This window comes from Argopecten irradians, chromosome 11, assembly GCF_041381155.1.
Source record: "Argopecten irradians isolate NY chromosome 11, Ai_NY, whole genome shotgun sequence".
In the NCBI taxonomy this organism is placed as follows: domain Eukaryota; kingdom Metazoa; phylum Mollusca; class Bivalvia; order Pectinida; family Pectinidae; genus Argopecten; species Argopecten irradians.
In genome coordinates this window covers 21768637-21780581 of record NC_091144.1, presented here as the reverse complement: position 1 = coordinate 21780581, position 11945 = coordinate 21768637, and the positions used below count along the sequence as shown (strand labels likewise).

General features: G+C 35.5%; 1 protein-coding gene across 1 annotated transcript; it reads left to right on the top strand.

Moving 5' to 3' along the window:
• The first annotated feature begins 5570 nt into the window (after positions 1-5570).
• LOC138335758 (uncharacterized) lies at positions 5571-11245 on the top strand. Its single transcript, XM_069284924.1, has 6 exons — positions 5571-5717; positions 7226-7447; positions 7633-7803; positions 8695-8770; positions 9424-9474; positions 11000-11245. Exons 1-6 carry the CDS (start codon positions 5678-5680, stop codon positions 11031-11033), a joined length of 594 nt encoding a protein of 197 aa, XP_069141025.1. The 5' UTR covers positions 5571-5677; the 3' UTR covers positions 11034-11245.
• Positions 11246-11945: the final 700 nt, after the last annotated feature.

Sequence of the window (11945 nt, the reverse complement as noted above, 5' to 3'; positions counted from 1 at the left end):
ACCATAGCTGTTAATAGGACGTTAATTAAGCAAACAAACAAACAAACAAACAAAAAACGGGGAATGTATCTAGTGTTATAACACGGGGAATCTTACATTGATCTAGTGTTATAACCTTGTTCTTAAGGCAGCCGAAATAGATCTTGTCGCGTTTATATCGTAATTTTAAATAAACTTATATCTTTTTCACTCGGAAACGTTTCGGCCCCATACGTTTACGAAACAAAAATTCACATTTTCTTAAAAACAATAATAACAAATGAAAATTCATATCGATGTCCTAAAATGAGGTAACAACATTAAACAAATGCAAAATCAGCGGCGTAGCTAGGTTTTGGGAGTAGGGGGTATGAGGGGCTTCGCCCCGCCTCCTTCACCCCAGAAGTTGACTGAAAATTGTTACAATGTAGTAACCATTTTACCTCTATGGTAACTATTAACGGGTATACGAATGGTTAAATTGAGGTCATGATATTTAGGTGATAACCATGGAAAAATATTACACAAAATTAGAACATCGGTAATTTTATATACATATAATCGTAATATACTAGACTTCCCTGACCGGTGCTCGAACAAAAAGCACGGATTTTGGCTGTAAAAATAAAAATAATAAACAATGTTTGAATTTTGTGTTATTTTAACTGAGGACAAACTTATGGCGAATATTTTCAACAAAATTAAAATTAAGTTCACGTGCTGCTTTGTTTACCACGGCGAGTCAAAGACTACTGTCAAAATGGCGGAAATTGCGTAAGAAGGGACCAGTACTCGAACACCTCAATCAATTAAATAAACATTTTATTGACTACAAGTTTTCTACCTAATGCACAACCTGTTCATATTCCACAAAAAACCCGTATACTATTTCGTGAGTAATACACCGGAAATCATGGATTATCACCCGTTTTAACGGGGCGGGAAGGGAACCAAAATTGGAAAATTAACTTTTTGTTTTCGTTTCTAAAACCAAAAACATGTTGCAAGTGCTATTTTAGATGTTTTGCTATTATTTTAACATAATTATTTGTTTTCAGAATATCTCTAACTTATTTTGGTAAAATGTAAGCGTTTGCCGATTCAAAATCCACATTTGCTTGAGGGATTTTGGTGAAGTCTAATATTGTCTTCGACATGATTCAAACATAACCACATTTAACATTGGTAACCGGAAATTTATAGATTATTCTACCTGAATGGCAAATCTTCACTAAGTCTTTCAAATGTGCTGCACAAAGTTAAGTTAGTTATATTCTGCAGCGTTATGTGTTTACACATGCATATATTCTGACTGTACTAAAATGTTACTCAGGTTTTTTTTGTTTGTTTTTTTTTTTTTTTTGCATGGAGCATGCAAGCATGCACGGGCGCTACACCGCTGACGTCGGACATCGAAAATGTTCAAACGATTCCATATATATTTTATAATCAGAGATCACATGTACAGATCGATATAGTGTTTGCCTCTTATAGGAGTTACCTCCCGTGAACCTATATCTGACTACTCTCGTTATTAATAAGAATTGTTTTATGAAAGATTGTTTGAAAATATAAAAGGCAGATATTGTCTGTATGTTTGATGGATATCCATAAATCATGGACATACATATACATATACCAGCACGATTTGCTCATTTTAGCCAGAAGGAAAACGTAAACAAACACATGTGCGCTTACGCTAGTTACCTTGATCACCACGTGCAGGACGTGTGGACGTCAGTCACGTGATGCGATTCGGAATTCCGACAAAACCCGAAGGTACTGAACATGGCGGTGATTGAAGGCGTTTTATTCAAAACCAGGAATATATGATCCCTAGATTTCGGCTCTCTTACAGGCTGACATATGGTTTTGGGGAGCTTAATCATTAAGTTACATGTCCATGTTCAAATATCAAATATTAAAGCGACATATCGTTACAATGAAAATTACCAGAAATACAACTTTAAAGAAGCTTTGTAATTTAAAGTTAAGAAAAACAAATCTTCAGTAATAGAATAATAGATGTATGGAATCATTTCTGCAACATATATAATAGATGCAGATACAGTATACAACTTTGAAGCAATGTAAATAAACACTGGAAAACATTGATAAACATGTACTAGTTATCGATCATTTCTTTATTTGTGTGTACATGTACATATATATATTGATGGTAGGGTATAGAGGCTTCCAGCCTACATCCATCAATTTCCAAAAAGATCCTAATAAATTTTATATTGTTTATGCGGTTAAGATCAGATTTATCAGACGAAATTTGAATTTACTGTCTGACAATGTCAACTGAGGACTCTAAATGCCATTCTTATTCTTCATTGTTTATAGACACGAGTTTCCTGTGAAAAACATTCCGCCTCGGAAAACAAACCTGTTGTTTTACACTAATAACACAATATAGCCATATATCTATCGACGTGCCATGATGCCACGTGCCCACGAGGAACTAATTATAATTACCTCGTGTACATGCTGACCGCTGACCCGGCCCCCGGGCGTGTGCTACTCAAGATCAATGCCAATATAATGACAGTGCCGTGAAGGGTGCGGTATAAAACCACGGCCGCTCCCAGAATTAAACATCACACTCTCTGCAATATTTCAAAGTCTTCTATAAAATTGTATACATTTCTGTTAAAAATCATCGCAATTAAGAAGTTGACTTTTCTGGAAAAGAATATATCAAATAGTGGACTTGTATCATCAAAACGTGTACGTATATCACTATATATTATAGTTATAACCATGTTGAAGCACGTAGTGGACAGACCGGGGAACCAACAAAATGGTTCTATCACATTAAAAACAGGAATTAAGTTTCAAAGGACAAACGCGACTTCATTACGAGGATCAATATCATCGCCACTTTTAAGGGTGACAGCCGGAATCGCAGAAAATGAACAGAATTACAACGGACTACACTTCCACGCCAAAATGTCGGACCGGAAACTCGCCGTGATAAGAAGAAGAGCGGAAACTCTTCGACAGAGGGATAGAGAGATCCGTGCACGTCTTGGGAAAGTTCGCGGCAATACCAAGGTAATAACAAAAAGTTCGTCGGCGAATCAAGTGTGTCTGGATGGCAAATCTGTATTCGATACCGGAAGTCAACAACCGGAAGTGTTTCCCGCTACGGCCTCTACTAATATAATACTTATGCTAAAGCAAGAAACCAGAAGCGTTGATCACGATAATCATGGCAGTCGTATCGCGGTGTGTGAAAATGAATCAACAGACGACATGATAAAGTTGGACATGGGAACCGGAAGTGACGTCATTGGAAATGAGAGGATGGAATGCGATACTGTGGGTAACGAGAATTCGACAATAGGAAGCAGACATGAGCACAGAGAGTTACGAATACCAGCTAAATACCAAATCCAGACAACCGACGATACATTTCGTGGAGATGAAGAGTTGAGTCGTCCTATGAAAAATATAGCAAATGCTAATGTCGAAAAGGAACTTTCCAGAACTCCCGTGATCAAGCTCAAGGCGTTTGTCGGAGAAAGGTTCCCACTGTCTTCAGCCAAATTCCCGAAATGTTCCAGATGTGTCAGAAATACAATCACTCCTAGACGTATTAAGAAACCGGAAATTAGCCCTCTTCGAGAGAGTGTTAGTTTCGCCGAACGTGTGTCCCCTATGAACCTTGGTGTCAGCCCGATGAGAATCAACAAACCTTATAAAAAGTCCCGATCGGAGTCCTCGCTAACCTCACATCTAGCTCGGACTGTGGCTTTTTCTAAGAAGAGGATTTCAAAGACGATTCTAAATGTGTTGAAAGAAAGACTGACTCGCCAACGAACTGTGGTTACCCCTATAATATGTGGTGCTACCATTTATAGTGAAGGTTTTGACTTTTTTTGTGAAGAAGTGGACTGATTTATACATAAAATACCCAGATATAATCGAATTTTATAAGTACAAGTACATCTGATGTATGTGCTTTCATAATACAAAAGACATTTTGCCCTGTTGACACTTTAATGTACCTGTATATATAATGTGCTTATACCAATTATTAAATGACCTTGCTCTTTAATCTATATTTCAAGTTTTTGTTGTAATTTACTTCGTGCAATTATAGCTGACAAACGGCAATTGTCATGCCAGGTTTTCTTTTGCCTATTATTGGCGCATCTTACGTCAGATGCCCAGACAGAACTTTCATAAGCATTTACAAGAAAGATAAAATCTATTATACATTACGTATAAACAAACGAGATACATTGTATACATATTTTGGAGTGTATATGAAAATATTTGGTCACAATTGGTTTCACTCTCGGAATTGGTCATAGAGAGCCTGGCATCAATTTTACATTTGCGAAGCAATGCAAAACTTGTACTATCATTCAATTCTCTTGTTTGACACAACAAATGGTGTGACTTTCCATGAATGAATATCCTGAGAGTCCACATCCTACATATCCGATCTGGTATTCGAACGCTGGTCCTCTAGGTGTTATGCAAGTCAAAGTACGCCAAATGAGCTGCGAGTACATGAAATGAATTCTGTTACAACAAAATATTTTTGTCTTATTCAATTTTCTTTAAAATGTTAAAATTTATACATGTTTCTTTTCAAACTGTGTTATTGCAGATGTATATAGAAAATTGGGTTTAAGTAATTACATGTAATGATATATAAAAATGACTACATCGAAACTGCTTGTTTCTTTTTGAAAATAATTGTGAGATATAATTTGATTGTAACAGTGCATGCTTAACTAACATTAATACGAAAGGAAAACATACTGAAAAGTTGCTAAATGTTCGTGGGGTTTTAATTTCACTGAATTCGCAGATTCATCCGAAGTCGTGCAAATTTAAATTCAAATTAAATCGTTGTTTGACATAATTATCAGAGGATGTATTTTACAATCGTGAAATTGAACAATCATACAATATATAGTGACATCTGTGCAAACAGACAAACATATATCGATTATCAACGTAATCTAATAATGTTAGATGCTGATATTGAGGAATTTCTGATAGACAATTTTGACACGACATAATGATCCAAAGTGTCTCGTCCAACATTATATTGTTGAAGTATCATCAACGTTAAAAGTGATGAAAGTTTCCGCTATCTGTTTGGCCGTATGCGGCCTTTTATGAATTATCTGCTCGGACCGACTAGGCTGTGTATGTTTCAGGGTTTTTAGGGTCAGAAGTCAGGCCTTCGGGCTAAAAGTCGGACATGCATATAATGTCGGTAATTACTTGTGACATATATCTCCAATTACAGGCATGTTTTGTGTGATGACAGTTTTTGTTTACAAACAAAAATATTAGCATCAAAGAATGTTATACACGGGAAATACTGAGCAGGAACGCGGGACACGAAAAGTCCTTTTTAGTGCGACACAAGTCCCATATTGATATACGTAAATAAAACAATGGAAAAATAATCTAATCTATATAAAACAATTTCTACTCTAGACATCATATAAAACTCCTGGCTTACATGTTTATCTAAGTTCATTGAGCGCTAGCAAACCTACAGACATTGAGGTGGTAAAAATGGCGGTCATTTGATGTACCGGAGACCCCGAGTCGATGAAAAGTTGACGTGAACATACAGTGTTGTATATGGTCCCATGGCGTTATTGTGTATTCGCCGTGCATTAACAGTTTTGTACGAATTACAACAAAGGCGCCGAGAACAATGGAGTATCTCTTGGTCATATTAGGAGTTTCTGTTCTTAGTAAGTATTAAAGCTTATCTTTGTATGTTTGTTCATATTTACAGTATTATTATTAAAACAAATATATTTTGATTTATTGCATTTTTTGTTGCAGCAATATCAAAAGAGGTTTGATCATACTAATGATATCATTGACGATGGTACGAAATGTAAGACTGCAAACAAGGTGTACTAAGTTCATGACTTTTATTTACAAATGTACTCGTATTTTTGATGGCAAGTTTACTATTTACGGAAAACGTTGTTATGATATTGAATAATTTGTGACCATCCATTTATTAGTCGATGCATCAGCTTGAAGTGAAAAATTAAAAATGGAACCTACTGATGAAAGGTTACTGATGTGTGACTATCAAACAACAGCAGGGATAATACCTTAGTTGTGAAACATGGGGATTTGCTTCGTCATAAAATCTAGTAACACGTTTTATTATTTTCTCTAAAACATATTTTTATTATATACTACCAACCTTATCGCAAAATCATTTTAGACTATGGTTTCATAAGGATTATAAATAACGCAATGTTCGAAGAACTATTCTGTTCGTTTAAACTAAATGTTATAATTAACGTTGATACCCAGATTGTGTTGATTTCTAAAAGTTATTTATGATAACAAAAACATTAAAGATGCTCCACCGCTGACAAATGGTATTTTTTCATTATCAAAAACAACAGCAGACGATTTAGTATTTTTATTCAGTTACAAAAATTACTTACTTACACCCTTACCGCCATTGAAAAGTTTGAGCTTCTGGTTTTACTTCAAGTTAAATGTATAAAAATTAAACTAATTAATTGCATCTCGAAAAAATTCCGCTGCACTATATCCATATGGAATGAAGTACTGATTGCTCATGACCCAAAGGCAAAATAAATGATTTTATATATTTTTTTGTGTTAATTAGACTTATGTATACACGATTAAACACTAATTATTGTTCAGATGATGAGTATCATTTATGCTCTGTCGGCGGTGGAGCATCTTTAAGGTGACATTTTTGTTCATATCAATAAAAAAGTGGGGAAGAGCAATAAATGATAACTTCAGAGTGATTGCCGTACATCAACACTTTCACGTTGGCAGACATTTTGTTTAGTTTATTATTGAGACATTACGTTCAGTGAAAGAGAGTAAAACAGATAAAAGTTGTGAAATAAAAAACAAAAAACATCTGTATCTTTAGCACATTGGAGACACATTTGAAATAATAATGTGTAAATGCATTACTGTATGTTTTAATTTCATATATAAATGTTACGTTACCGTGTTAAAAAGGAATTTCGATGTGAAAAAATTACCAATCTCTAACTAAATAAAAAATTAACTCGTTACCAAGTACAAGCGCAGACATGACAGCGAAATTAGAGGTCTATAACGTTAACTCCACCATATCGAAAGTTCGCGATCGGTTTGTACGAGTTGAAGGACACACAAACAGGAATGGATGCATGGGGACTATTAAGTTGTCGTCACGTATTTTTGTTTTTATTATTTTCTGTTTCAGGTCTAATAGGCACCGGAGCAGCACAGTCTAACAATGTAAGTGGTGTTTCACAACTGGAGTCACCAGGAGTTATCGCCCCTCCCCCTCATCCTCATCCTCATTCTGGTACAGCCAGGAAGGTCAAACGAGCCCATGGGTCTGTAACAGACATCCCCGAAGAACGTGAAATCGGGGAGGACATGACGACTGTACGGGGTGGAATCCCACAGCCGACACCAGCTGGTAGGGTGATAACGCTAAATCTCTATGAAAAATATTTTGAATTATCTGTTTTATCTGGTGACTTTCTTATGAAAGATGGCATGTATAGTGACCCCTGTGGAGCAAATCCATACATGAAATGACGTTTTGTCATTTTTTTTATGAGAATTTTCATTCAATATCATTCATTTTTTTCACATTTCCAGAGGATCCCGTGGAACAACACGATCTCAGCCCAAGCGCGGGAACACATACAACGCCACCTATGAACGTGCACGCATCCACGTACGCGTTCCACCATGCAGGAACGACAATGTCATTCTTCGATCAGCACTACACTACAACAGAGGAGGTTGAGCCGGAGGACCAGTTACCAGGTATGTAGAACCAGTTACCAGGTTTGTAGGACCAGTTACCAGGTTTTTAGGACCAGTTACCAGGTTTGTATGACCAGTAACCAGGTTTGTAGGACCAGCTACAAAGTTTGTAGGACCAGGAACCAGGTTTGTAGGACCACTTACCGGGTTTGTAGGACCAGTTGTTAGGTTTGAAGGACCTGTTACCAGGTTTGTAGGACCAGCTACCAGGTGTGTAGGACCAGTTACCAGGTATGTAGGACCAGTTACTAGGTGTGTAGGACCAGTTACCAGGTTTGTAGGACCAGCTACCAGGTGTGTAGGACCAGTTACCAGGTTTGTATGGATGATTCATTATAAAATGGAGACAAAAAGCATTCAGGCTGTGGACTTTTGCATTCGTAATTATCTGGTTGTCGCTATATATTAAAAGACTGTCTCATCCTGTCTCATCCTGTCTCACTTTCTCCAGATTTCTAACGTCTCCATTGACATAACCTCACGTATGGATTTGCGTTGAACGCTTACCCATGTTAGGAATGCTTTGGGTTATGTTCCTTGGCCAAGACAAACCATAGTCTGTAAAATTGCCAGTTTCTGCGTTCGTTTAGCGTTTAGCATAAAAGAAGTGAGACGACTGGTTTGTACGTAGCCAGCACTGTTTCACCCGGCTGGGATGTGTTGTTCCGTATATCTGACAGAATTTGACAACACTATAAAAAGGAAAGAAGTTCCATTTTTACAAGGAGAGAAAACACTAACATATCGCAGTCTCCTAAAGCACACAGGCTAGCATCACACGCAGCACATCGCATGCAGGAGTTACGTTCTATGAATCACCTTAGCTGTTAATAGGACATTAAGATCAGCCAACCAATCAATGGACGATCATACTCTATCTTCTTCTTACAGGAACCGGAAACTGTGTAGAGTTCGACGACATCACCAAGGAACATCACGTCATTATCAGACATGAAAACTGTGAAATGTAAGTGATGGAGTTTGTTTCTGATACACTTCTAATATCATAACCTATCACACTTAAACCAACTGTAGCCACCGTTGTCTAGACTTTTATCTTACTGTGTATCACATTAAGTATGTTGCATATGTGCTTTATAATTGAATTATCACAAATTATTTAGCCCAAAGTATATTTTGAATGCGAAATACCTGCATTTGAAAATGTAATACTTGCAATAGACAACTGTATTGAAACTAATGGAACATCTCACATTATTTAGTTAAAGACGTCTTTATGACGTGTTAATGTATTTAACGTGTTGATAATCATTATGACAAAATAATGTATACTTTAGCAAAATCTTATTTATTTTTATTTTTATCATATCCATTAAAACTTAAGATTGCATATCTTTATATTTCAAAGTGTGTTTTTTATTGCTCACATATCTCAAATGTTAATATTATCAGTACCTTGAACCTACAACATAAACTACTATACCCCCTTCACTATTTTGAGGACTACAAATATTCCTCCGCAATTGGTGCTCAATGTCAAACGTATTTGTGTACACACGATTACTATGTAAACATATGCATATATGCTATGTTTATAGCTGATACAACGAAATATCATATACTGCAATATTTGTCTAATGTAATGTTACGTCCTTTCAGATTTATATCTCATGACGATTCCATACGTTGGTTTGGAGAGCCAGGATTAAGGTGAGGACTAACGGCAGAAATTGTTGATTGGTTTGGCGTACTAGATTGGACGTCCTATATAGTGTTAGTTAAGGACGACCCCATCTGTATGGAATAATGGAATGGGTAGGATGTGTGAACCTCTGTTAAGGGAGGATGCGATATATTTGTGTTGTGTCTCCTTGTAATAGTGAAAGTTTTGCCCTTTTTATAGTGTTATCTGACTGAATTATGCCGCCGGAGATAACGAACAACACACTCCATTACTTAATTACATTATACTAATAATGGGTAAAACTCTGACCAGTCAGCCCACTTCCGTTATGACGAACGCTCAAACTGAAGGTCAAATGTGAGGCAGTGTCAAGAGAGACGTTATAAAAATATGACGGAAAGACAAGAAAATGATGTCATTGACTAATAATATCTTTCATCACCTATGGGTTGAGATCTCCTGTCTCATCCCTATGAGGGTAAATGATTCTTTTTCTTTTGCTCTCTGCAACACTTTTTGTCTTTCTCTCGTGCAAGTTTAAAACAGAAAAAATCTCACACCCGTAAAATTGCGGATATCTATATCCAGGGTAAGAGAATTATTGATATGGCATTATAGATAGATGTATTTGACGTCATGCTAAAATGACGCTTGTTGTACATGTATATTATAAAAATGTAAGGAAAGGTGATATCGTGCTAAGGTTTATAAGTTGAGACTCTTGTTGATCATGTGACCATTAAATCATTATAACGACCCCCTTTAATTGATCAAAAGTAAAATGAGGACGTCTTCGTGGGAGTGAGATCGAATAATTAAATACTAGCGATTAATGTTTTATTACATATAATACATACCGGATGATTTGAAAAAAGATGTGACGTAAACATTTTGACTCGCTGATTTTATAGTAATAAAAGATATATTTTGAATTCGTATGATTAATGCTCAACACGTAAGCTGTGTTTATCGATGTCGTGTCGCCTTTTTATTGTTCAGGAAATAAACATCCTAAAGCCTCTCCGGTCAAAGAGATATCATTTAATTAAGTTAGTTTTTGTAAGCATGTTGCTATGTAAATCTTTATGGAACACTCAAATGCCCACTTCCTTTCCGAAACAGCTTTTGATTTTTGAAACGTAAATGTAAAACGAGATTCATAATTTCATTGAGTCGCAAAAGTTATTAACTTAACGTTAATACTACAGTTATTATCACCTTCTGAACAATTTAACCAAACTCAATCAAATTTTAGTTTTCTTATGCTTACCGCGTGACTGAGCCAGATGGCAAAACAGTTAAATGAATCTTCACTGTTAACAAATCGTAGAGAATGCAGGAAATTTTGCATTTGTTTGATGCTGTGATCTTATCTTAGGCCATCGGTATTAATTTACTTGTGTTATTTTTTGCTTTTAAGATACTTCATGGGGTTTGTTTCCGACAGATATTGGGCGTTTAAGATGCAAAACTATTTATTTGTTCGTTTTGTTTTAATGATGAATTATACAGGTATGTATTTTGATCTAATCGTTTACATTTACATTTCAGTCCACCCTCTGTATACGTCAGAAACTTTGTGTGACCGGGTGAAACAGAACGAAATGTCTTTAGAGCAAACAAGCCATAATTTGTCACTTTCTTTGATTTCAAACTGTTTACATCAAGTGATATTGTATTAAGATAAATAACTATACAGTACTAGTATTAACGGCTATTGTCATGAGTAATAGGCGCCTTTTAGTGTGGAAGATCACGAGTTGTTGATCTAGATAAATAAACTAGTAAAAATATTTATTCTACCAGAGTTTTGTCCCTTTTCTAGTTTCGAGCTATTCAATAAAGAGGGCGGAATACTGGCCTTTTCAAATAATCCAGGGCAGTGCCGACCCACTTTAGAAAATATAAAACTTCTACGTACAATATATTGTTAATTTTTTAAACTAAAAAAAATAAAAAGTTAAATCTTGAGGATTATAGTTGTGTATTTTCCATCAAATATTCAATTTCATTGGTCATATCTTAAAGATATAATTTTGTTTGCCCATAAACTACGGAAAATCTTTTTATGTACAATATATTCTTAAATTCTTAAACTAAAAAATGCAGTTTTCATTGGCTTAAAAATAATTTACTTTATCAGCCCGTAAAGGAAAAAATGGCGTCGCTGTTTGTAACGTTGATTCTGATTGGCTGAGATAATGGCGTAATGATTTCATAGACAAAAGAGTCCCAAAATGAATTTTAAATTTTGAAGAGATTAGGCCTATTTATTATCAATTGAATTATAAGGGTTAATTTGAATAGATTTTTAATATAGAAATATAACACAAAAATCTAAGTGTACACCCATATTTTTGTGTTATCTCTCCATAACATAAAAATCATTTCAAGTTAATCCTTAAATAATAAAATCCCATGCTGAAGTTTGTAGTTGTGTATTTGGCCATCAATAAATCAAATTCCATTGGTCATATTTTAAAGATATAAGTTTTGT

Bases quoted from the DNA above. Each gene is read 5' to 3' on its own strand.
- LOC138335758 (XM_069284924.1), top strand. From the start codon at position 5,678: ATGGAGTATCTCTTGGTCATATTAGGAGTTTCTGTTCTTA. The intron at 7,448-7,632 runs GTAGGGTGATAA...TCACATTTCCAG, and splicing joins CCCACAGCCGACACCAGCTG to AGGATCCCGTGGAACAACAC. The intron at 9,475-10,999 runs GTGAGGACTAAC...TTTACATTTCAG, and splicing joins TTTGGAGAGCCAGGATTAAG to TCCACCCTCTGTATACGTCA.